Below are 26,493 nucleotides of genomic sequence, written 5' to 3'. Positions count from 1 at the left end.
CCAGTTCAAAAGAACTTATGTACCCCTATGTTCACTGCAGCATTATTTACAATAGCCAAGTGTTAGAAACAATCTAAGTGCCCATCAGTAGATGAGTGGATCCAAAAACTGTGTTTCATTTACACAGTGGAATACTACGCAACAGGAAAAAAGAAGGAATTCCTACCTCTTGTGACAGCATGGTTAGAACTGGAGATTATCATGGTAAGTGAAATAAGCCAGTCAGTGAAAGACAAATACCATATGACCTCACTTATAAGAGGAATCTAATGAACAAAATAAACTAATGAGCAAAATAGAGCCAGAGACATAGAATCATGGAACAGGCTGACAGCTGTAAGAGGAGAGAAGGGAGGTGAAGGCTGTTTGAAAGAAGGTGAAGCATTAGTCAAGGAACACATGTGAGGACCTATGGACATGGACAATGGTGTAGGGATTGACTATGGAAGTGGGGGCAGGTTGTCAGGAGGGGGGCAAAGGGGAAAATACTTTGAACTGTAACAGCATAAACAATAAAACATTTTGAAAACTATCTCAGAATAAGTAGCTAAGAAGATACATATCTATTTGGTCAATACATTGTACTAAATAAAAATTAAAGCTATTATTGGACCACCAGCCTTTCTAGAATATATACACATCATGTTCAAATATTACTTTAGGGATGATCTACTATGTGACTATGTCCCACTTATTAGATTTATTGTAAGGTCTTTGAAAATAAATTCTTCAAAATGTCTATTTTTCCTGAGGTATTTTATTTACTATAAAACATATTTATCTACTTACATCTTCAATATATTTAATTAGGTTAACTGTTTTACTATTATCACTGCAATTGCACCCACGAGTTAAGGACAACCACTCTCTAAGAAAACTTTGAACATAACTATTTTAGAAACTATTCTAAAATAACTATAACTATTTTACTGGGCATGTCTGTCCCAGTAAAATACAGTAAAACAAATGTTCAATTAGAAAAATATATACTAACTCATCTAGAGGCCAGGGCGACCAACATGGAAAAGAAGCATGTACTTATACTTTGAACTCTACTTTGTTCATTCTTTAGATAAAACATTTGCTCCCTTTTGGACTTGAAAATGTAAACAAGTTTCCATATAAGGAAAAAAGTCATTTAGCTTTCTAGTGTGATTGAATGTAGTCCAGTCAGACTAGTTTGTGATAGATGTAGGTGATGTCACAAGGTTCTTCTAACATTTCAACTCTATTCTTGAATTGCTATTGTGTCAAACAAAAGTGTTCTGGTAGCAAAGATTTCTCTGAAAAGCAGATCAAATGATAAAAAGAGGCATTATTTAAAAAGAAGGAAGGGGAAGGGGCAAGCAAAGGAACATAAATAGAGGACTGGTGGGCATGGACAATGGGGGAGACTGATTGTGGGAGTGTGGGGGACAGGGTATGGGTGAGCAGTGAGGGACTACTGTAACTGAACAACAATAAAAAAAGCAAATGTTTAACTGAAATAATAAAGGGTTTCAAGTAATGTCATTTGGGAAAAAGGTAAAATTCGGCCATCTTTAGTCTTGGCTGAAAGGAATCTGACTAAATTTATTTCTCAATCCTAATAAACACATTAAGCTGGGTAATTTGTATATCTACTCCTATGTTTTTAAAGTTTTTAATTACTCTGTTCTATATTTTAAATTTTTTAATTATTATATCAATAATAATATTAATACAAACATGACTTTGGTGCTCAGAATTTCAGGGAAAAATATACATTGATTGATCAGTCAACAGATACAATTGGGTGTCAATATTGGTAAACAAACCAAATGAGAATATAAAGTAATTTTTTAAAACTTCACTTAAAAGAAATTACTTATAAATATACATTAAACTGCTTACAATGAGGACTTACAAGAGTTCAGGGAGTGGAGCAGGAAGAGAGGACCTGGACAATTGAAAAATCTGTGCTTTCTTTGTTAAAACAGAACTCTAGGTTTATAATTCAAACCTAAAGTTTTTAAAAATTAAATAGTCATCATCCTTTAACCCTCATCAGTGCAAACAACACATGAATTAAGGAGCTATGAAGCAAATTCTCATTGACCTTAATATGGCAGGTAATAAATCCATGGATTATTTTATATTAAATGCCTAATAATTGAATATTTTTCCACCACATATGTTTGCCCATTTCTTTCTTGTTCTCTGTACTCCACAATTTTTGTATAAATCTCTTCTTTCCTCCTACTCTTTATTCTCTTGTTCACAAACCATCCCCTAAGAAAATAGCTGCCCACAGGTGACTCACAGGTAGCCCACAAATGTATTTTTATTGGCCTAGGATTAATTTACAGAATTTAAAAACTTGGAGACTGAACACCCAACTCTAGATTCCCAGCTTCCCTTGAAAGATCAAAAGATGTGGAAGCACAGCGCCCACATTCCTGGAGGGCAGGTGGGACTGCAGGCAGCCACCTTTCAGCCTGCTGCCTGCTCTCCAGCTCCCGGCTCTGACCACTCTGTTGCCTCCCCAGCAGCCCTTCCAGGGCCTCGCTCTGTTTAGCACTCCTCCGCATTACTCTGTCTTATGGTAAATAGGGAACTTAAATACATCCTTATCTTTCTTTAAAAAAATAAAAAACAAAAACAAAAAAGTGGGGTCAGTAATGAGAGGAATATCAAGCGAGTCAGATGTTTCAAGAAAAAAAAGATGGGACTAGGCATATTTTTTTATGGAAATGAATACAGCTAGCGTTCCTGTGTTTGGCTGGCAAACAACGGATGCCCATGGTGAAAGATCTGAATAACCACAATAAGAAGACTGCATGGAATAGCAACAAACATGGGGGAAAATGTGAGGAATTTGTTTTTGAAGTGGAAACACACTTAAATGTGATACTTCCGTGACTGTTTTCCTATGACCAATCTACTTCACTCATTTGTGTCTGTAATTGACCCTGTAGGTATCTGAGTTTGTCCTCCCGTTTAGAAACGCACCCTTTCGCAGACACATCCCCACCTCACCATCTACCTCTAGCCTACTTCTATGCCCTTGGGCAGTAAACAGCAAGGGCTGTTGAGCCCACCAGATTCTCTTCCACTTTCCTCCTCTTCCTGCTCCAAACAGCACTCTGCAAAGATAAGGGAGGCAGCTGTAAAGATTCCTATTAACTCTGCAACTTCATGCTCCTTCCTCCTACACAGGCCCTCTCTCTCCCCACAGTCTGGCAAAATGCCCATATTAATTGCTGAGACCTTCCTTTGTAAATATGGTTCATTTTACAAGGTCACAGGCCCTCAGTTACAGCTGCAAACGCTCAGGACAGATCTCCAATCCCAGTTCAACTCCTGTGGGAAAGAGCAAATGACTTGTTCAAGACAGCAGCCAAGCCTAACAGAGGCATTTACAGTCTGTACAAAAGTCATGAGCAGATCAGTAGCTAAAGTGTGATGCTGAAAAGTTCTCAAGTTCCCAATTTTAAGGGAAAGAAAAGGAGCTTCTGATCAACTCTGTCTGAGTCACAGCTGCATCCCAGGACCAATAAATTTGGGGCATAGATCAGTAAAACATGTTGAACAGAGAATGTGGCTCTACACACTCTGAACTACCAGCAGGAATCTACTTTAACTGCCTTTAGTTAGGTTCAGCTTCTAGTAATAGCCTACTAACTACCTTGTCTTCCAGTCCACAAAATGCCGCCACGTGATTTGACTCAACTAGGAAAGTTGTAAGGTAGGGAGGGTTGGTTTTATACTATGGTCTCCCATTTACAGAAGAGAAAATAGAACTCAGGGAGCTTAATATGATTCTTCAAGGTCAAAGAAAGAGTACCGGGCCTCATGTTCACTACAATTTTACCCAAGCCACTATAAACGAGAGGTAACACTAAAAATGATGAGTCATCATGAGACTGTAGCCCTTTATAGAGAAAAAAAAAACACATTATCCAAAACAGATTGTCTGTAAAAAAAAGGGGGGGATTATAAATCATTAAAGAACACAATTCAGGAAAAAGAAATGAAGATTTTAAAAATATATTTATATAGAAATATTTCACAAAGATTTTACAATGTGGCAAATCATCATGTCATACCATAGGAGAAGAAAAAGATTAAACATCGAAGGATTAAGAAAGTGCTCAGAGCAACATATTGCAGTCTCCATGAAAGTGCATAAACAGTTAAGGCAAAGTACCATGTTGGTACCAGCATGTTGCAAAAGGACTTGTAAAACAGTTTATAAAAATATATACAAAAGTCTTTTTTTCCCCTATATTCTTTTCAGAGACATTGAAAAGGAAAACATTTATGAACAGTCTTGCTCCACAACTAGGTAAAAATAACTCCTGGTTACAAAACAGTAAAAGTAAAAATGCTCTACCCCAGCGTGTTCCTAATAAATCAAGTGATTGGCAAAACAAAACCTTTCCAAGTGTGGGCTTGCTTTCTACATTTTAACCTGCCAAGCGGAAAGCTGACTCCCTCATATTCCAGGATAGAGATCATTAATGAGAGCGGCGGGAGTTACATTCAGATCTTTGCCTTTCTGTGCAACTTTTAGCTTCTAGTTTCTATGGCCAAACTATTGGCGTATTTGAAGTTATTATGCGTTCACTGTGTTATAAACCTACCTTACAGCTTTGCTTCTACCTGCAGCTTGCCTGATAGCCATTTTACAAAGTGCTGCACATACTAATACAATATTTTGCCTTACCTGATAATAAAAACATCAAGGTGCTCTCTAAAGTTAAATCCTAACCCTGTTAGAGAATTCTAGAGAAATATTTTGTTTTCCCACATATATGTAAATTCCTTAAGACTGATAGGATCAATAAGGAAGGATAACCCAGGTTATCAGACCTTAATCTTCATGCTTGGGGCAGAAGTTGTTTTTATAACATAACAGAATAAAATATCAAAGAAAAGTAAATTAGCTAGACTTGAACAAGAGTGAGTTTTGGGGAAAACTGACATATCTGAATTCTAGTGCAGATGATAAATATCTGCCAGAGAATAACTTAATTCATGTGCCTGACCACTCTTTTACATAAAATTTTATCTACTCATGAAAAATAGGGAAAAATAGTGTTGCCATTTTAGTCTCCACATTTAAACTTTTGTCTTTTCCTATTTTTTTCATCCTTAAATATAAGGGAAATTAACCAGTTCATTCAACTGACATAAGCTTCCTAAATAGCTTTTAGCCCTCAAGATACAGTCATGGTAAAACCAGAGAGAGACACCTAGCCATTTACTGGAATTCTGAAGTACACAATAAGCACACGTGCTCTATATGATCTAGTAACAGGGATAAAAACAGTTAAACTGCCTTACACAACAGATGTACTAGCCTGATTTTCATTTGTAACTTCTCTTTCATCAGAACCACAGACAAAAAGCTTGTTGCCCAGAGTTTTCTGAGCAAATCGGAAATACATGATGTGGCCCATTGCCACAAAGGAGACTGAAATCAACACAAGCAAGCCGAAAGCTTCAGGATTTGGAGCCAGGATGACCATGATGAAATGCAGAAGATCAAGAAGATAGTTCATGGAGTTCTGTACACCATTTATAATGCCTCGTTCAGATTCGATTACATTTTCTTGCAGCAACTGTGTCACAGTTAAATCAAAGGACCAAAGACCTATAATAAAACATATTTTTTGAGATATTTACTCTCTAAAATTTATAGCCATATATTTCAGATTTATAGGTTAAATATCTGTTGACATGTGAAAAATACACATTTTACCCCTATTACTTTAAAGTCACCATATATATATTTCTTATAACTTTCCCTCAGAGACTTATTTTTCATTAATAAATACTGAATTATTAGTGGCTCTAAGAAATGATTTTTACAGCCATCAGACAAAAATAAATCTAATCAAGAAACTTCTTAATTCTGTTTTTCTGTGATTATTCATGTTATGAAAATAAAACTCTGAAATCAGAGACATAATCATGCTGAATAATGATGTTATGGTCAATGACAGCATATACAATGATGGTCCCATAAGATTACAATAGAGCTGAAAAATTCCTCTTGCCTAGTGACATCAGAGCCATGGTAACATGGCAGCACAATGTATTATGTGTTTGCGGTGATGCTGGTGCAAACAAACCTACTGCACTGACAGATGTATAAAGTATAGCACATGCAATTATGTTCAGTGCATATTATACCTGATAATGATAATGAATAACTATATTACTGGTTTATGCATGACCTATACTATACTTTTTGTCCTTATTTTAGAGTATATTCTTTCTACTTAAAAAAAAAAGTTTTCTGCAAAACAGTGTGTCATTCTATGCTGGCCACAGCCTCATATATCCCCTGCTACTGCATCTCTTGATTGAATTATTTTCTTTTGTGCTTGATTTAATCTTGTGTTGTTTTGCGCAGTAACATGCTGCACAGACTCGTAGCCTGGGAACAATAGTCTGTGCCATGTGGGGTTGTGTAAGTGCACTCTATCATAATCACACAATCAAATCACCTAACGACACATTTCTCAGAGTGTATCCCCCTCATTAAGCAGCCCATAATTGTACTAGTTTACAAGTTTGAAATAAACAGACCTATATATTGTTATGGTTAAAGTGTAAGGAAACTTCAAACCATTATTACATTTACTGCTTGAGTTCTAAAGCTGCTACAATAAAGCTGTCTTACTTGAATATTAATGTCTTTGATAAATTAATAAAGTCCTTTGTATCACAAGATAAAATATGGTTTAATTTCAACAGTGAATTTGGGAGGAGATAATTCATCAGCACTCTGTTAATGATTACTTAAATGTTGCTTTGTAAGAAGTCTATACTATGTTTCCTTCCACAGCTATAAAATCCATTTGACCAAGTATATAACGCACATCAGCTGGAGAGGACCTTAAAGAGATTTTTGTCCTAACCACATGTCTTAAAAAAAATTAAACAAAAAGAAACCTATCTTTTTTGCCTTGTATCATAGAAATATTCTCTAAATTATAGTCCTATTGGTAAAGTTACAGCAATAAAAAGACTCTGAATTATTAAATGACAATATAATTGTAATAGCTAATATCTTTTTAGAAATTAATTAAATAACATTAAAAAGATAAATACTTAAGATATCCATTTAGAACAAATTTTTCAAGCTCTAATGTTTTATAAAAGTATATGTACATATATACATATAAACAAATATAAGTTTTTAAACTATAAAATAAAAATTTCATAGTTAAAGTCTGGATTATACATAAGGATGCATACATAATGAATTTTGCTTAAAATAACATTCGGAGAATATTGTTGAATTCTCTGAACCCATATTGCAAAAAAACACTTTAGTTCATTAATATACAAAAGGAAATATCTTACCGATTCTAGCAGCAATGACGCCTGCAAACAGCAGACTGACAGAGATTATGGACTCAGAGTTAAAACTCATCTCTGGGGCAACATCAGCAGAAACAGACCCGTTTGACATGTGCATTTCAGTTATAGAGATGGATTCAGGACGTTCTGTAGGTGTATTTGTGGGTAGTGGCTCTACTTGAATGAACCTAGACTGGATATCTTTAAAAGGAGAAACAGACAAGTCTAAAGGGCTTCCAGGCATGAACACAGAGATCACACACAAGATCAGACAGGAAAGCTGTGCAAATCCTGAGATCAGACCAGTCCGAACCAGGCCACATTTTCGCCGTAGCCAAGTAAAAGCCACGGTTCCCATTATTCCAGTTATGGCTGATGCTCCCATCAAAATACTGAGGATGGACCCACTCAGCCCCTGAGTGTAGGCGTACCCTGTAGTGATGCAATCAAAGCCCAGGACAGTCATATAGAGGAAAGCAAGACCCATGCCCGCCAGAAACACGGGCTGATTGTAATAGGAGACCCATCCATCTCGGAAGGTGCGGAAGGGCTCAGCCATCTGGGAGGCACAGCTGGGCTCTTGCTCATGTTCAAGCTCACGGATGTTAGGGTCTTTGTCACCCATTAGATGAGTTGCCTCCATGGATTTTGGCTCAGTTTCTGTTAATAAAATACATCATTATTTAGGGGTGAGTGAGGGCATAGGGAAAAAAGCCAATTATTTTACTCAGTACTTTTCTTCTCCTCTTTCCCTCCCCCATGAGTCCCTTGGCTACAACAATATAACATGTATTTTCTTTAATAATCTAAGAATTACAGCTAAGGAACAATCTCCAAGCAGCAATTACACTGAATAAACAAAATACTATTGATCTCAATTACTCACATACTGTCTTTGAAATTATACTCCCACCAAAGTAAAAGTCATCAGATAAAAATACAATCGTTTTCTGGGAAAACAAAGCATCTTATTTTCTGGGGCCCTGTCAAGATTCCATTTGTCCAGAAGTCCATCTGCCTCTTCTTGGGAAATATCCACCTTCACATCCTCACTTCTTCTTTTCACTGTCTTACAAATTGACTACAAATGGCATGTAACTCCCTTCTTCATGGACTCCTAGGAATTCTGTTGTTCTTATTTTTCTTCCTATTCCTATGGTTCAACTTTACCCAGTTTTTCCTCAATTCATCACCCCCCTGTGTCTACTGCTCACATTAAGGAAAAGGGTCAGAGGTCTCATTCTAACCCCTTCCTCAGAGTCCTTCCTCAGGCCATCAAAACTTGGATTTTGACTCAGCTACTGAAGTGACATACTTAGCCTCATGCAGGCTTTCAATGGTAATAAAATCTGATGCAAATTCAACTTTGTTTGTTCTTCACCAACATTTAAGGTCTGGACGTCAGAATAAAAGAGTTGATCATTGTGTTAAATTTACCTTTGTGTAAATTCAGCTGTTTCAATTCAGCTTCCTCTACTTTAAGAGTAGCTTTCACAGCTAAGGCAGGGGTTTTCTGGTAAACCTTCCAGAGCAGAAAGTACTCCACACACATGGACACCAAATTCCACCCGGAAATGAAACCACAGCCAATGACTGCAGAGCCAAATGTCATAATCTGGCCAACAGCCATGGGGGCCAAGATGTTGGTTAACTGGTCGATCCTTCTGATTGTAGCGTTCATATCTACAGAGGTAGGTGAAAGACGTAGATAAGTGTGTAAATCTATCAGAGAGCCTGCCTGCTTACACAATACAAATTCAGAAACCAAGTGCATAAATTCCTTAAATGTAAATTCCTAAAGGCACTCCATGAACAAACCATAACCATTTTCTTAGAAAATTATTTGTTGTTTGGATCAAGTCATATTCAATTTGCCTGAAAAATCATGATTCCCTTAGAATTGTATAAATTGGTTTAATATCAGATTTAAACTGAATATAATTGTGAATCTACATTCATTTTTTTCAACAAACATTTATAAAATGACTAGTATAAGCTGGGCACCATCTAGCACTATATAGAAAATGAAAAGTATCCCTTTCCCTGTCTTCATGCAGTTTACATTCCCATGGGGAAAGGAAGACAATAAATTAGCCAGCATATACAGACACCATCTGTCAGGTAGTCATTAAGTATTGTGGTGAAAAAATAAAGCAGAGAGTGCTCAGGAAAAAGGGGACATTTCAGTTTTAAACATGGAAAGGTCAGGGAAGGACTCGGGAAAAAAAGAGAGCGTCACAGCAAAGGCATGAAGTGGTAGGAAGCAAAAGAGTGAGTCATGTAGATATCAGTGAAAAAAGAATTCTAAAGCAAGGTAAGTACAAAAGTCCTGGGGCAAGAGGAGCACACCCAGAGTGTTAGAAACAGCAAGGAGGCCAGTAGGACTGGGGCAGAGAGGAAGGGCAGACTGGCCCAGTCAGGTAGGGCCTTGTGACATGATAGGGACATACGTTGTATACTGAATGACTCAGGAAATGACTGGAAGTTTATGATCAGAGAGATGGCACAGTCTGACATATTTTTGAAGGTTTATTTTGGCTGCTGTGTTGCGAAAAGACTGTAGAATGAGAATGAGAGGGACAGCAGACAAGGATAGAGGCAAGGGGACAAATGGGAGATGGTGGTAGCATGGGCCAGGATAGAACAATAGAAATGGAGAAATTGATACTGGATATACTTTAAAGGTAAAATGTGGAAGACTTGCAAACAGATTAGATATGGTGTATGACAGAAAGAAAGGGACAAGGAATGGCTCTAAATAGTTTTTCCTGAGCAGCTACTGGAAGCATAGAGTTGCCACTTACTGAGAAAGGGAGAAGACTTCAGAAGAATCAGGGTTGAGGCAAAAGAACAAACATTTGGTTCTGGAGATCTTGACTCTGATAGGTCCACTGACATTCAAGAGGCCACATCAGACAGTTAGTTAAATATCTGAATCTGGATTTTAGGGAAGAAGTATGCACCACATCTGAGAGTCCTCAGCTGGTTGATTTTTAATGTAATGAATCTAGGTAAAATCTCCAAGAGAACAAGTGTAGATCAAGAAAAGAAAAGTAATGAAAACTAAGTCCTGGCCATGCCATTGTTCAGAGGTCTGGAAGATGAGGAGGAACCAGCCAAAGAGAAGAAAAACCAGTAGAGCATGGTGTCCTAAAAGCTAAGAGGTAACAGTGTTTCAAAGATAAGGGAGTAAGCAACTAGAAAGTGCGGTTGCTAAATTAAGAAAATGACCACCAAGAAGAAGCTCTAGACTGGTTGTATCGGGGACTTTGAACAGAGCAGTTCTGGTAGAGAGGAAAGGAAAGGACAAGTGCTTGATTGAAGGTGGTTTAAGAGACTAATGCCAACTCCATGGAACACCATGTATGTTATATTTTAAGTGAGTAGTGTGGCCTGGATTCACAATGTGATGTTGCTCCCCTGGCATTATGGACCAAGGCCCTGACCAAGAAAAGGAACCACAAAGAATGAGCACAGACATTTCTTTTCATTAAGTTTCACTGACAAGAACAAAGACATGGGGTAGTAGAGGGGTAATGACAGGGATACTGAAGAAGAGAAAAATTACAGCATGTGTGTTGGGTATAATGGGAATGATACAGCAGATGAGGAGGTACAGAATATAAATGTATGGCACAAGCAGAAGAGTGGTTCTTAGGAGCACAAACAATCCACCAACATCAACAAGAGCACAGGCCACATACACAGCTCCAAGTACAAGTAGAAAGAGTGATGTGGTGTTTGGAGCACATGGCAGTCCCCTTCTCATTTCTCTCGTTTCCCAATAAAATACAGAGCAAGATCATCAGTGAAAGTGGGGACAGGAGAAGAGGTACTGAATGTATGCAGACAAAGGAGAAGGTATGAAACAGTCCTTTAGAAAAGAAGGAGAAGGAAAGGAACAGAGAAAATAATGTTATCTTCTGGCAGCATGGAAGGCCAACTTGAATCCAATAGTCATGAATTTTAAGTAAGAACAGTGAGCAAGCTGTGTGTTTTTCTTCAGCCACTTTCTGCTGTGGGGAGGTGGGTTTAACCAGGGTCTTATAAAAGGAAAGCAACAAAAGGAGAAAAGGCCAAATGAGCTGACAATCATGTGGTCAGGACAACTGACCTTGAAATTTAAGCTGGGTAAACAAGGGAGACAAGAGGACTCATAAACAGTGAAAAGGTATTAGAATTAATGACTTGTAGGTAACAACCAGGTTGGAGGATTTTTGGGGCTGGGGCACCAGGAGGAATGAGCTGGAAAAACATGAGGTGGCAGTTCAAGACATGGATGCTTAGGATTGAGATTATGGAAGGGGAGGATTTAGTGGTGATGACAAGGTCTAGGGTATAAGCATGGAAATATATAGCTGAGTCACAGCGGAGGACAAGATGAATAAAGGAGACAGAGTCAAGAAAATGACCCACCATCTTATTCTCTATCTCATAAAGTAAAAATTAATGAGATAAGTCCTATCAATCTTGCAGGGCACCTTAAGGAGAAAGCAATACGTGACTAAAAGTACATTAACAGAAAATTGCCTTTATTCTTCCTCTAGTTCTTCCTGGTCCTAAATTACCTTCCAATTAGTCCTGTGAGTGTATAATACTTACATGATAACAGAAGACCTTTGACACTCTTTACCTTTCACTTGAGAGGCAAAGGCAGTTTTCATTGAACTTGTACATGATCATTTTTTCATGAACATTGTTCACTAACTTCCATCTGCCTACCACCAATACATTTCCAACTCATATGCTAACAGGAAAATGTAGAATTGATTCAAATAACTCAATAATTTGAATCCAAAAATCAAATACTAATGAAAATATACACCTGGATCTGAAAACCCCAGAACAACAACAAAGTTAATTTAGTTACAACGATTTGTTACTCTTTTACTATCTTAATTTTCAAGTGCTTGTGAAGCTCCTTAATGCCACCAATTTCTATCTTTTACGTTATTCTTAGGACTTTAATAATGCTCATGTGTAATTTAGTGTCAGAAGACAGCTTTCATTTTCCTGAAACAGAATGGAATAAATGATAAATTTTTAAAAGACCTAATCATTTCGATGGTAACAGGCTAGAGAAAAATCAGTCCTCTGAATGTGCAAACATATTTTTTTACAAATTCTATGCAAACAGACAAATGTGTGCTCATTTAAAACCAATTTAATTGTTTTCAGCAGCTGTGATACAGAACATGACATTAAATAACTACTTGCTATTATAAATGGTGTATTACACCTCACAGAATAATAATTTAAAATAGCAGATTTGCTGAGCAAATAGCAGCCAGTGGGTTTGTACACTTCAAATACGAAATCAATTTTTAATCAATAGAGTTCAAACAAGATATTTATCTGCCATACATGATCAAGCTAACCAGCAGATGTTTCTTCAGAATGGTGGACAAGATAAACCTCAGAGGCTATTAATAAAGAGTGATTAACAAAGGAAATAGGAAAGGAAATAAAACAACAGATGGAGCAAAACGTCTGGGAAAAGGAAGTGAGTTTAAACAGGTTTGACAGGCTAAGGGTCATGCACCAGAGAATGTTTCAATAAACACTGAATCAAGTGCCTAGACAAATTAGTTAACAGATTAATTAACGGTATTTATGTGAAAAACAGTGACCCTTTCTGGAGCTGTCTAAACTAGATGGTAACAGCTACATGTTAGCTCAATGCCCCTGAAATTCTAAGACTTTGTAACCTCCCACAGCCATTTTCTCCTGTCTTTTACCTGCAGTGATACAAGTTCCAACTTTAAAACCTCCTCGGAAATACGGGAATGGGAGTAATTAGCATCCAGCTCACCTTCTTCTTCACATGCACATCCCTTCCTCTTCATCCCCTCACACATACACACACTGCTCACACAGAGCACCCACAATGCACACCAGCCTGGGCATCACCCCCCTGCTCGGGTTTCTAAGTCTTTGCTGGCAACCTCAGAAAGCATCCCGAATCATGCAAATCATTCCTGCCTGGCGTAGGTGCCTCTGTGTACAGAGACACCTCAGAGATACGTGGAATCCCCTCTGTGTGTACTTGTTCCTTTTCTCTTGTGTGTGTCCTTCATCCTGCTTCTTTTTTGCTGTTCTTTAACTCTGCCTCAAAGCAAAAATGGCACAAAAATCCATGGTTAGACCCTTGCTGACTCTCAGAGCTAAAGAAGTTTTTATATCCTGTTTTGAAACATGGTTTCCAATGAACACAAGTGCTGGGGTTAAAACTGTGAGAAAGACAACACGCAGGTTTTCCCTTCCTCAGGCTACTGACTGCTGGCTGAATGAGCACCACTTACTGAAAGCTAACTCACAGTAGACAAGAGTTCAACAGGCAGCTGTTTTCCTTCCTTAAACTCAAGAAATTCCAGGAGTTAGAAATTCCAGGAGTTAGAAAATAGACTAGTTGGCCTAGATTCCTCCATTCTGCAGTAATTCCTAATAGAGAGAAAGGTAGCTGAAAAATGGCCAGTTGTGTCTTTGTTGTTATTCTGAGACATAACTGCATAGTCAGAAGTATCCCACTTTTATATTATTTTATATTATTTGTTTTGTTTTGTTCTACTTATTTATTTATATACTTAGGGGAAAAAATAAAGATTCTCAGTAACTCAGTTTTTATTTGGGACATTTTTTTAACAGATTATTCAGACTTCACAGAGTCAAATTGAGTTAAGAAATTCAGACAAGGGAGGGAAAATCATTTTAAAAGGTAACTTTTTCACCAAAATACAGTCCAACAAATATATATGTGGTCAATTCTCAAAGGGCTTTTTATGCCCTTTGAATTCTAAAACATGCACATGTACTACCTAAATTGGTATGTTAAAAAGAGAGAGTAAACAAACAAAAAGAAACACAAAAAAGGACAAAATCTCATAGTTCAATGTGACAAAAAGAGATATGGGATTATTCCCATTAGTAAATGACCACAGGAAGGAAAATCCATGAGAGTTGCCACTGTAGCTCCAGAGAGATTTCATGCAGTATAGACTCATACGTGCTAAATGCATCCTCTGCACACACCATCGCCTAGAATCTTGGTGGTGACCCCACCTGCATGTCACTCTGCTGCCACAAAGTGATGATCCACGCAAATTCTTTTTCTTCTAGACTAGACCTTCCATAGATTTTTTGTCCCTCCTCTTGCCATCTGCTTTCTTTTTTTTTTCTAAAAAACCACATGGTCCAGTCAAAGTAATTTGCTAAGCTCAGCACCTAATCTTGCCTTATGCATCCTAGAATAAGCTAGTTAAATCATTAGAAATGCTTTTCTTGTCTGTCAGGATAGTTGGGCAACATGCTCGTGATCCCCATTATCTCAATGATCAGCAAAGTTGATTCAACCGATCTGATCAGTAGACAGGTGTAGCCTTCCTTCTTGGTCTTGTGTAATCATCAATCCAATTGGTGTCTCTGGACTGAATGATGGGCAAGTAGGGACTATTGAGTGAGACAGGTTATTCTGAGCTCAATGATACTGATGTAATAGGACATGATGCTTTGCAAGCATCCTTCAGTCTTTCTTTGGCCTCTTGTGTATGTTTTCCAATGAACAACTAAGATTGTAAGCTTCTTAAAAACTGTATTCTGTCCTCTATTTTTTTAGTATTTATAACAGCAATTATATTACATCATAAATAATGTAATAAAAAGTTAGATATTATACCTTTAAAGTAGAAGGAATTAACTTAAAGAATCTCTCCTAGAATTAAGTTGTTTCCATTTGGTTTGGATAAAAATAATATCCATAGTATGCCTTATAAGTACTGTTAACAATATCCACAGTATAACCAATAAAATCCTATGTGAAAAAAATTTCAATGTTTTAAGTATTAAGTAAACATTTAGAAACAGTTAACAGAATTTTTAAACAGCTCAACAGATATGTTCTTCCATTTGTCAGGTTTGCATAGAATAAAAAAAAAAGTTCACTATCTTATAAATTAACTTCATAGCATTGAGGTAAATCTTTGCACCGACACTGATAATGTGGTAAGTAAAAGACTGTGCTTTCAATTTATTGTCCTTAAAAAGTACTCAGAATAAAAGGCTTGTAGTCTCACTTATTACTGATTAAAAGTGAATCATAACATAACCCATTTAGCTGAAAGAGAAAATCAAATCACCTGCTAATTTGCTTCTGTCTTCTCCAGCAACAACAACAATCCAGTCCCTTTGGATGGTGATTGCCGTGGCAGTACTGGCCAAATTTGCAATGTTTGCAATAGTGATGATCAAGATATAGCAGGAAGTCTAAGGAATCACGAGGAAAAGTTGAGTTAAAACATCAGGTTTACCACACTGAGCCTACACTTCAATTCAATATGCAATGCACTTTTTTTAAAAGATTTTATTTATTTATTTTTAGAGAGGGAAGGGAGGGAGAAAGAGAGGGAGAAACATCAATGTGGGGTTGCTGGGGGCTGTGGCCTGCAACCCAGGCATGTGCCCTGACTGGAAATCGAACCTGCGACACTTTGGTTCACAGCCCACACTCAATCCACTGAGCTACACCAGCCAGGGCTGCAATGCACTTTTAAATGGTCTTTGGTGGCATAATAATCAAACTTTGATTTTAATTTCATTTATAGCCAATCATTTTACTTTGTACATATGAAACAATAAACCCTACTGGTCAAGTTATAGAACAGAGTATCTTCCTAATCCATATCATCTGTACTAAATATAATATAAAAATCATAATAGTCCTATGCATATTTATGTGACAATTGTTACGAAGTGTTAAATAGGAGTAGTTTTTAATGTTTCCCCCACAGGTATCTCCTTTGGAAAAAAACTGAAGGGAAGGCGAGAAGACCTGTATTTAAGTGAGAGTTCTGATACTTTCAGCTAACATTATTTTGTCTTATTTTTTCAACAACAAAAGGAAGAAAAGACACTAGAAGATTTCTACTGCCATACCTGTCTTTGAAATTCCACAATATCAATCCAAATATGCATAAAACATTCAATGGTGACATCAAACCCATTACTTTCTACCATATCCCCATCTTTCTCTTTTCCATAAAGCTATCATAAAATCACAGGGTAAGAAACCATTTAGTCCATGTTCCCCCACCCCCCCCAAAATACCAATTTTTATTGGAAGAACACAATTATGACTGATTTATGTATCTAAAAACATTTCTTATGTAGTATGAACAAATTATAGTTTAATACTAATGAGCTGAAAACTAACAACTAAATTATATAATAAACTCTTAGAAATGCTATTGAAAATAAATCAGAAAAAAATGCAAAAGGGACAAAATTTAAATTCAAAGAACACTTAACGAGTACCTGTTATGGGGAAAAAACATTCCAGGGATATTAACAAAGGGATATAGACACAGAGATCAATATTAAGTGGTCCCATTTGAAGAAAAAAAGATACTCCCTTGCCTCAAAGGGTTTTCATCTTTTACCACTACCAGAAGTTCAATTTTCTGCCATCAAGAGTCACATTGAGAGCTTACCAGAACCCATCCATGGTACATAGTCAGAAGCTCGTCTTTATACAAGAAAACCATCATCAGGATAATTCCACACAGGATGACCGACACATTCTGTATCACCAGCGAAGTCTGGGCCACTGTGCAGAGGGAGAGACGAAGTGCTTACTACGCACTACACCAAAGTGTCTCAGTGGGGCTGTTTTATCTATACATCACTGTCCTATTACTTTAATGCATATGCAAGTTACTCCAGAAAATAAAAATAAAACATTCCTGAAGTAAATCTGGCCTCAAATATTCCCAGGGCAACCCACCAGATCATACATACACCACTGCTAAAACTTGTAGACAAAATGAAGAAGTATCCAGCATTTTTCTTCGTTAGTAGAAGCCATTCATTATGACCACATTTTTATTTACTTTATCCTCATGAAACTTTGCTATTATAAACAAACTGTGCTACATAGACAAGATCCACCTCTCAGCTTTTTGCTACTTAAGATAAAATAAGAACATGTGGGAAGTGGCGAAAGAGGTTAAGGAAGAGGTCATGGACTCCATAACCTCCTACATGGCAGGCTACATCTGATAAGATAGAATGGATAAATAGAAAAGACATGTAAAAATTTCTCAGGAATACAGCAGCAGTGTGTTTCTTTTGGCATACGAATGCTGTTTGTCATTGCTGACATTCTAATCTATACTTTTCCTCACAGAAAATACCTACTTTCTTAGAGTGAAACACCCATATAGATAAAGTGCTAGAGTAAGGACAGGGAAATATACAGGTAAAGACACCTTGTAGTCTTTGTTCTGCCCTTTACTAAGGGAGAAGATCTAGAACAGGATACCTAATGTCTCTTACGCCTGCGTCTACAAGGTGAGGATGCCAGGACACACCTGCCTTCCTTACTTGACAGAGTCATTATGATGCTCAAATAAAATACTTATTAAAGCACTTTGGAAAACATAAAGAGTTGTGTATGCAAGGTATAATTATAGCTCTTGTCTTTAAGGACAGTGAAGCTCACTCTGGCTTGGAAGGTCATATCAAAGCCTCAAGAAAAAAACAAACTGCTTTTTGAAATTAGTTTGAAATAAAATCCCAATGTATAACTCACTCATTGATGCATTCACTCATTGCACAAGGATTAAATATGAACTGAATGAGCTTTACTTCTTAGCTTTCAGGACCCCACAGACCAGAGGAAGGATAGACATGAGAATAGATAATGACCAGAATATAAGTAGAATAGCAGAGGTATTAACTAAGCCTGTTGGAAGCACAGAGGAAGAAATGGGTAATTCAGCCTGGAGACCTCCAAAAGGATTTTCATGGAAGGTGATGAATGAGTAGGTTACATGAGACCCCTGCGGGAGACTGCCAGCCCACCACACTTTCCTCCAACTCAGCATTCTTTCTAACCTGCAATTTCAGTGCTCAATAATCATGAGGTTAAAGATCTCTGTGTATAATATTCCCATGTTCCTGTGCATAATGATGTAGATAACTAGGAATTTTTTAGGATACAAAACTTTTTTCTATATGTATTTTGGTCTATTAATTCTCAAAGCAGGAAAATATCCATCTTGACCACTTTACTAACAGCATCGAGTCCTAGAATTTGATAATCCAAGGGCTCTCTATGCAGGAGTGGTCATCTTACATTGAAAGAAATTAAAGAGATCTCAATCTTTCCCCAGCATCTAAGACCAACACAGCCAGGCCTTGGCACTATTCAGGAAATTGCTACTGAGCAATTCAGGAAACGTTTGCCCTACTAGTCTTAATAATTGAATTGGTCCATCACTTTCTCTCTTTCCTGTATAAAATGGAAGATTTCAGTATTAATGCTCTAGACTTAAATGTTATTATACTATTATTTCTTCTTTTCCCTTAAAAATTTATAATTCAGCTTTCTGTGGTCCAGACTTCCAGACTCAGATATTCTCTCTTGAAGCTATCGTTTTCAATTCCCCTCCACATACCTCTCTGTGAAACACCATCACCAGAGGGCACGTGTTAAAGCTGCCTCAGGAACCTCACACTAAAAAGACTCCAGTGTAAGTCCCAGTTAGAAAGAATACCAGAGTAAAGCAAGCTTTCAATGTTTAACATGGTTCTCAGAAAAGTGCTACGGTGTTAATCATTACCATCAGAAATTTGTTAATAGCCAAGATACCAAAAAAAGAAAATCTTTTAGCTCAATATCCTGTCATCCTAACCTTGTGCAAGAGCCTCAGAAACCTCCATGCAGAGGTGCTGCCACCCGCCTCCCCATCTCTCAAGGGTGGCATGCAGGCCTGCAATGGGTTAGCCCCAGCATTTTCTCTCAAGCACAGGCACTGGTCCCATGAATACAAAGGCAGGGCTATAACAACACTCACCTTTAAGTCTGGCGTTCTTATCCACCCAGTCACCAATGATGGCTCCCAGGACCAGAACAGACCCCGCCACCACCAGCCCGTAGACTGCAGTCAAGAGGAGGCTGTTCCCATAGAGCTCTACCAGAAACACAGAGACGGCAAAGTGCCACATCCGATCTCCCTAGAATAAGAGAAAAGAAAATGTTTTGCTGAAATAGTTTTAGTTTCCAGTCAATTGTACTCAGGAAGTTGCTTCCTTATCAAAAGAGTACTTTCTGGCTACATCATAAGACTTTCAAGGTCAATTCCTCTGTGGATTGAATACTGGTCAGGCGTCAAAACTGTTCATCCTGGCACAATAGAAAAATATTCTTGCCCAATATTTCAGATTTAAATAAATCTGAAAAAGCATGATATTAATGAAATATGCATAGTCCTTTTCATTCTAGAAAACAAGCAGTTTCCAGACCCAAGAAAGTGTTTTAAGACAAAACTATTCTCTTGTATGTGAGGTTTCTATGTGAGCCTGGGATTTATCTATCCCAAAGCACTTTGCTACTGAATCAGAATGAAACTACAGTATAGTTCATAAACATCAGCATGTCTTGAATGTAAAAAAATAAAAATAAAAAGCCAGTTTCCTAATTTGTAAAATACGAATGGACTATACCATCTCTAAAGCTTCTTTTACCTCTAATACTGTAAAATCTAAACTCTACTCTGCAAACAAATTTCAAAGTCATAAAACAGCAGGGCAATCAGAAAGATAAAATTAATATGGGCTGATTCTGGCACTGCATAAATGAAGATATCAGAAATAAATACATAAACAAGCAGTCATTTTTATATTTTAATATAGACAAGTTTTGAAAGGGGGTAGGAAACTACTTATGTCTTCATTCCATAGTATAAAGGGAATTTAGGAATTCACTACAGCAAAATGTGGAATGACAAACTTTTAAATGAGTCAGGTAAGTTAATGTGTCAGAAATCTATAACAGACCTTATTATGAGATTTTTGGCTCCTTTCCTGACTAACAGGTTAACATAAAACAGGACAACAACGTTCTATCCCTGGAAATCACTACAGGAAACTAATTTTCCAGGCTAGATTCCTTATGGATTTGACCCTACATGGAAGTACTTACATCCTAGTTCCTTCCAAAGTCTATTAACATCTTTCTGATAAATCTAATGTCAGGAACAAAGTATTATCCTGGTATGTCGAATGAGTTTGAATATTTATAAAGCCAAGCCTACAATCTTATGCATTTAAAACTTAAATTGATGCACATGCACACTAGTAATGGTTTATAATAAATTTCATGTATGCCAGTATTTTTCAAGGGGGGCGGGGTGGGCTGTGATTTTACCCTCCAGGATCACCTGGCAGTGTATGGAGCTGTTTTGGGTTGTCAAACTGAGGGGAAGGGGTACTACTGGCATCTACAATGCACAGGACAATCCCCCCAACAAAGAATTACTCAGCTGGAGATGTCAATAGTGTCAAGGTAAAGAAACCCTGGAGTAGATTATGAACATAATATAGAGCCACAATTCAAAATTAACATAAGACTAGGGCCATACAGGGTTGGGTGGGTATAGTCAGGTAAACATGGAAACAAACAAACACTGGAAGCACCATGTTTGAAAAACTGAGTCTCACTTTTATGGTCTGGAATGTGAGCTCTAGAACCTCCTGCACTCTCAACCCTTAGCACAGTGCACGGCCTGGAGTAGATGTGGAACAAGTAGCTGTGGAATCAACAAAAGAGTGGATACTCAGTGGCTCCCAGTTGTGAATGAGTAAATATAGAATAGGTGGCAAAAACATAGACTGATCCATCAACTATACTGTTCTAATACATTGGATTTGTTTTGCAAATGTTGAAGAAGTTTGAGAATTAATCTGTACCATCATTAATATGTCTGAGAGAGCTATTTTTTAAAGTTCGCTTTGATAATAAAAATTTTTTTCCACCTCAGCAGGAATTGTTTGAGTTTCAAATACAATTGTACTAAGTAAGTAAAAATGTATGATATACCCCAATTTGTTTGAAAACAACTTAAAAAACAAGTTTATATATTAAGATAAAGATGTCAATAAGAATAGCAAATTAAACTGTTTTCTTAATTGTTCTTATGAGGAGCGAGTTTAGATTTGATCAGAATAAAACGGGATGAAAAGAGAGGAGGCACAGTCATACCTTGGTATATGTTGGCTTCAAAACTCTCATCAAACCCTGTACTTGTCCATTTTGATGAGAAAAAAATGGTTCAAGCTCAGCGCTTGCTCAGGACTTTTCGCACTTTCTAGAACTTATGTGAGTCATGGTGCCACCCCACAGGAGAAAATGCTTCATTGTTTGGTACTCACCAGTTCTGACACTCATTACGAGTTCTGGAACAAATTCACAATGAGTACCAAGGTACCACTGTACTTGATTCTAATCTCCATTCCTCTGAATAGCTCCCAAGGAAAAAACTAAAACACATAAATTCCCAACCCCAAATGACAGGTTCTGCTATGAGTGAATTTCTTCTTTCTTAACCTGAAAAGTATGAAATATTCACTACTATTACTTCTTTCTCTTTTTTGTTTTTTTACTCCTATCTTTTTTCCACAGGAATTAGTTTTACATTCCTCTGGCAGGGGTGTCCAAGCTTTTGGCGTTTCTGAGCCACACTGGGAGAAGAGTTGACTTAGGCCACACATTAAATACATTGTGACATGTAATCACAAAAAACGATCTCATGATGTTTTAAGTAAATTTACGAGTTTGTGTTGGGCCACATTCACAGCCACCTTGGGCTGCATGTGGCCCGCAGGCCGCAGGTTGGACACCCCTACTCTAGAGCATCAAAACAAGTGCTATTAAATGAAAATTTTCTCCCTTGCATATCCCTGTATGACATGCCACTTCCTTGATGGAGGGGAATAAAATTGCTCTAGTTACTCCAATTTCCAAAGGATTTTGGTTTTAAGAAGCAACAGATTGTATGCTCACAAAGCCCAAAATCAGGTTAACACTAAATAAATACTGACCAAGTGCAATTGCAAGCCCACCCATTCCTTCTTTATGTCCATGTCCTGCCCTCCCATAAGTCTCGCCATACTTTAATGATTTGCTTGCATGTCCATCTACACCAGGGGACTAAGAACTGAAGACCAACTGAGTATCTGTGAATGAACAATTACAGTCATCAATCTACTTAATAGTTATTGAGAGGCTAATATGAAGGCATTAGAAATTCAACAATACATAAAAATCAAAGTCCATGCTTTCATGCAGCTTGCATCTCAGTGAGCAAAACCCAAAAATAAATCTAGAATAGGTCAAGCAGTATAAAATGTTATGAGAATGGGGTTGGAAGGTGGCATTTTGCATGAAACAGTGACAGAGACTGCAATGAGCAAGGACCTGAAGGAAGGGAGGGCTGGCGTTGTGCAGACATCTGGTATATAAACAGACAGTTCATAGGATAATGACATGAGATATAAGCAGATAGCTACCCTTTTCACTGCCCTACACTATTAGTAATCTTTTTGTTATTAGATATATTTTAAGGTTCTTACTAAACTATATTATAAGTTCCTTGACAGAATCAAACTATTACAGTACTTTGTATTCTGATGGTATACAGTAAAAGGTATCAATCCATTGGCAGATAGAAATCAAGTCAGAAATAAAAAGCATTCAACCTACTCAAATCTAACTTCATATAACTTCCTACTCTAATACCTCTATATTCAGCATATAGGAAAACCATGGTTTGGCAGAGTTGCTGGGGAATAGATAGATAGATGTATAAACATAAACAAACACATTTTCTTCTAATAAAATCAGACAGAATGTCAAACAGGACGCAAAACTCAAGAGGTAGAATTATTTAGAGTTAGAAAGCACTCCCTTTTGCACTCCTTTGAACTGAAAAGAAGTAAAGGTCCTCTGAACCTTATATGATTGTTGGTTTGTTTTTAAATACAACTTTCCCACAAGAACTCCCTTTGCTCAACTTACTTGTAAGATCGCGGTAAGGTAAGCCTATGTCACTTTGCTGTGGGACTTTTAATTAACATGACAAACAAAATCCTCCTGGAACAACCACAGTTCCCTTGTTTTAGCAAACCTGACCTCTCAACCTATTAACAAAAGGTCACATAAACCCTTAACTTACCAGTATTTGGAAGTGAGACATCATCCCCTTAATATTTAGGTCTAGGCCACAGGATAAGAATTTCAGACCCTGTCTTCATCACTTGTTATTGGTTTCTTTCAATACTTAATACTTACTAAATTAAAATGGAAAAACTACTGATTTAGATTAATTGAGGGTAGTTTCACTAGATTTCTACTTAGAATCATCAGATGTGGTCATGAAAGAAATTCACACCAATTCCACTTTGCCTACATGTGGTTGCAGTCATCTTTGTCTAAGCCTCAGGGGAGATGGGAAGGAGCCCGCCCCGTCCCCCTAAAAAGGCCATCTTTGAATTGCTGTTTCTTAAGGAGCTGATAACCTAGCTTAATAATTTCCCAAGGGCATGGGTAGAGATTTCCTCATACAATAGTTCACACTCATGTCTTAAGGATGATCCAATATAAGTTTCCAATTTAAAAAGGAAGCAACATTCACACAATTTACTCTCAAAATTCTTTCTCCTTATTTATGGTTATTTTTATTTAAATATCATATACAAGGCAAGAATAGAATATACTCAAATTTACTGCTTTTAAACAATACGAATAATTGTTTAATTGTGAAGAGTCTAATTACCATTAATTAAATACACATCCAATATCTTTTGGGGATTCTTCTTTATTTTTTATTTTTATTTTTTACAGGGGGCAGGGGGAGCTGATGAAAGAAACCAGGCCTACAGAAACACTGGGACTCTTCCAAGACCACATAGGAAGTCAGAAGAAAAATTATGAATCAGTTGGTAAGTCTCATTGAATGATGGTTTCAAGATAGCCTGAGAAGCCCCACACATACCCACCTATAATGTAACATTCTTAAAGATCAGAATTTTCATCACACAGATATTTGTTTTGGGATCAATTTTATTTAAATTAATCTTAGAAATCTATTTTTGGTTTAAGTCAGTTACTCTACTATTCTGTATTTTCATAGTGCAGTATGCTGAAACTTACAAATTTAACAAAAGAAGAAAATAGAGATATCTTAGAATGTGAAAGAATAGAAGGTATATGAGACACCCATCCACTCTTAGCCGATATTACCATCTACTAAGCCTAGTAAATGCAAAATGAAATGTACAAACAATGCAAATATTACTGTCCTAGTTAACGCCATCTTTGGATATTTGTCAATCTATATAAAGTGTTACAACCTGATAATTAAATAACACTTACACCTATGGGGCAATACTCTTGTTGAAAAAAAAACTTTTTCATTAAAGCAGGTGTTTGGAAAATTAACTTCTTTAGCTGCATGACAAAACTGGAAGATGGCTAAAGCAACTGGCCCAAGTAAAAGGAAACAAGAAATTGTGAAAGAATGTTGAAAGAATTACGGTATACACCCACTTACCCAAGTAGATAAAGAATGTCCAACGTAGAGAAGGAATTTCGCCGAGGTCAGGTAGTTTGTTAAGGATCCTGAAAAAACACGGGCAGAAGATCAAAAGCATAGTTTTGTCACTGGAGTGAGAGGAGATTGGAAAGTGTATACATTTACTAGGACTGTTAAACATGATTATTAAAAACTATCTTGTGGGGCAAACCAGGTACATTTTATCCAGTCAACATTCACTTCAATTTAGCATGACCAATAACTGCCCAACTGCAAATACAGTGAAGAAAGCTAGATGTCAACATTCTTTAAATCCATTTTTTAAAAAACAAGGCAATCCAAACTGCTCAGTCGCTCCGTCCTTGCCTGCGTGCAAGCCATCCTTCCCACACCTTGAAATTCATTTCTTCCTCAACCTTCACCAACATATGAGTCAAACAAACTACAAAGCACTCACAGCTCAGTTCCATTCCTCCAAAACCTGCCTGAAGACGCTGGACTCCAGCGCCCAGCCCAGCCTGTGTTGCCACCACCTGCGTTCGGTCAACTCACCGCAGCATCCTCCCTGGCGGTTTTGCTCTCTCGTCTTGGTCATGACACCTGGTGCTCCCCGCTGGCTCTTCCGCTGCTACTGCTGCTCTGGATGAGGTGCTTGTTAGCAGGAGTGCAAGGAACTGAAAAGAGCACCACTAAAAACACAACAGCCTTGTGCAAAAAGACCCCAAGGACAACTGCGGCAAATTAACAAAAGAAAAACGGCCCGGGGATATCCTTTTGGTCTTCTTTCCAAACTTAGCTAACACTGTAGCTGAAGTTGGAAAGGCAAAGCCTTATGGTAGCAGGTGAGAGACTCTCAACAGGCCCTGGGAGACCAGTCGGGTGCCTCTGTGCGCCACCTCCAGCGCTGCCGAGAGCCCGGCCCAGCACTTATACCGGCCTGGGGCGGAGCTCCCTCCCACTGCGGGCCGGCTGCCCCTCCCCTTCAGGGCCTCCCGGGCGTCCCTGCGGCGCGAGGCCCGGCGCCGCCGACCCCAGTGCGGTGCCGCCTCCCCGCCCTTCGGAGTTATTGCCCGCGGGCGATTCCAGCGCCCCACTGGCTGCAAACACCGTGCGAACTCCACTGCCCGCGTGTCCCCGCGCTCCGGGAAGCCTCGGGAGCGGGGATCTGGAAGGGCAAGGGGCGGGGAAGGGGAGGCCAGTGCTGGGGCCCGGCGAGGGCGCGGGCAGGGGCTGCGCGCAGAGCCCCGCGCGTCGCACCCACCACCTGGCGGGTCCGGGCAGTGGGAGGCCTCCGGACGCCCAGTGGGCTTGGGGTATCCATTTTTTAAACGAAAATTATTTTTAATACAGGTGTCTAAAGAAACATTATCCGTGTCACACGGGCCGCTTTCCTGGCCTTCCCATTCTAGCCCGCGTGCGGCAGAAAAGGCCTTTTCTTCCCAGGACTGCATAGCAGGGAAGAACCAGAATCAAAGGGCAGGAAGGGCCCCAAAGATCAGAGTCTAGCTCTGTTCAGAGGATTAAACATTGGCATGGGAAGGTCAAGTCCAACTGCGAGTTAGAGACCCACCCCAGCCCAGAACTCGGGTCTTCAAACGCTTCTTGGCGATGCTGCATGGAGGAAGCAGCCCAGGCATTTCCCTTCTCCATCCTCCGTCTCCCTCGGCGCCCGCGCGCCCCGCCCCCACCTGCGCGTCTGTTCCCCGCGTCCCCTCCAAATGCCACAGGGTCTGACGAGCAGTTAGTTACTAGGAATACTGGTTATCCCAGTCGGGCCCCTGGGTCTGTCCCT

At 38.4% G+C, this 26,493-nt stretch overlaps 1 protein-coding gene across 1 annotated transcript; it reads right to left on the bottom strand.

Moving 5' to 3' along the window:
• Positions 1-3,992: 3,992 nt before the first annotated feature.
• SLC40A1 (solute carrier family 40 member 1) lies at positions 3,993-25,623 on the bottom strand. The gene is made up of 8 exons (XM_028509328.2): positions 25,254-25,623; positions 24,720-24,787; positions 19,185-19,344; positions 16,818-16,933; positions 15,468-15,594; positions 8,773-9,018; positions 7,339-7,995; positions 3,993-5,617 (listed from the first exon to the last, which is right to left on the bottom strand). Exons 1-8 carry the CDS (start codon positions 25,294-25,296, stop codon positions 5,304-5,306), a joined length of 1,731 nt encoding a protein of 576 aa, XP_028365129.1. The 5' UTR covers positions 25,297-25,623; the 3' UTR covers positions 3,993-5,303.
• Positions 25,624-26,493: the final 870 nt, after the last annotated feature.

The sequence above is a fragment of the Phyllostomus discolor genome, chromosome 4, assembly GCF_004126475.2.
Source record: "Phyllostomus discolor isolate MPI-MPIP mPhyDis1 chromosome 4, mPhyDis1.pri.v3, whole genome shotgun sequence".
Classification (NCBI taxonomy): Eukaryota; Metazoa; Chordata; class Mammalia; order Chiroptera; family Phyllostomidae; genus Phyllostomus; species Phyllostomus discolor.
This window is presented reverse-complemented; position numbering and strand designations above follow the sequence as displayed.

What these genes read in the sequence shown, in the direction of transcription:
- SLC40A1 (XM_028509328.2), bottom strand. Translation starts at nt 25,296, where the DNA reads ATGACCAAGACGAGAGAGCAAAACCGCCAGGGAGGATGCTGCG. An exon ending in AGACAGAAGCAAATTAGCAG is followed by an intron (nt 9,019 to 15,467) that starts GTGATTTGATTT and finishes CTACCTCTGTAG; the next exon opens with ATATGAACGCTACAATCAGA. An exon ending in CGTCATTGCTGCTAGAATCG is followed by an intron (nt 5,618 to 7,338) that starts GTAAGATATTTC and finishes GTTTTATTATAG; the next exon opens with GTCTTTGGTCCTTTGATTTA.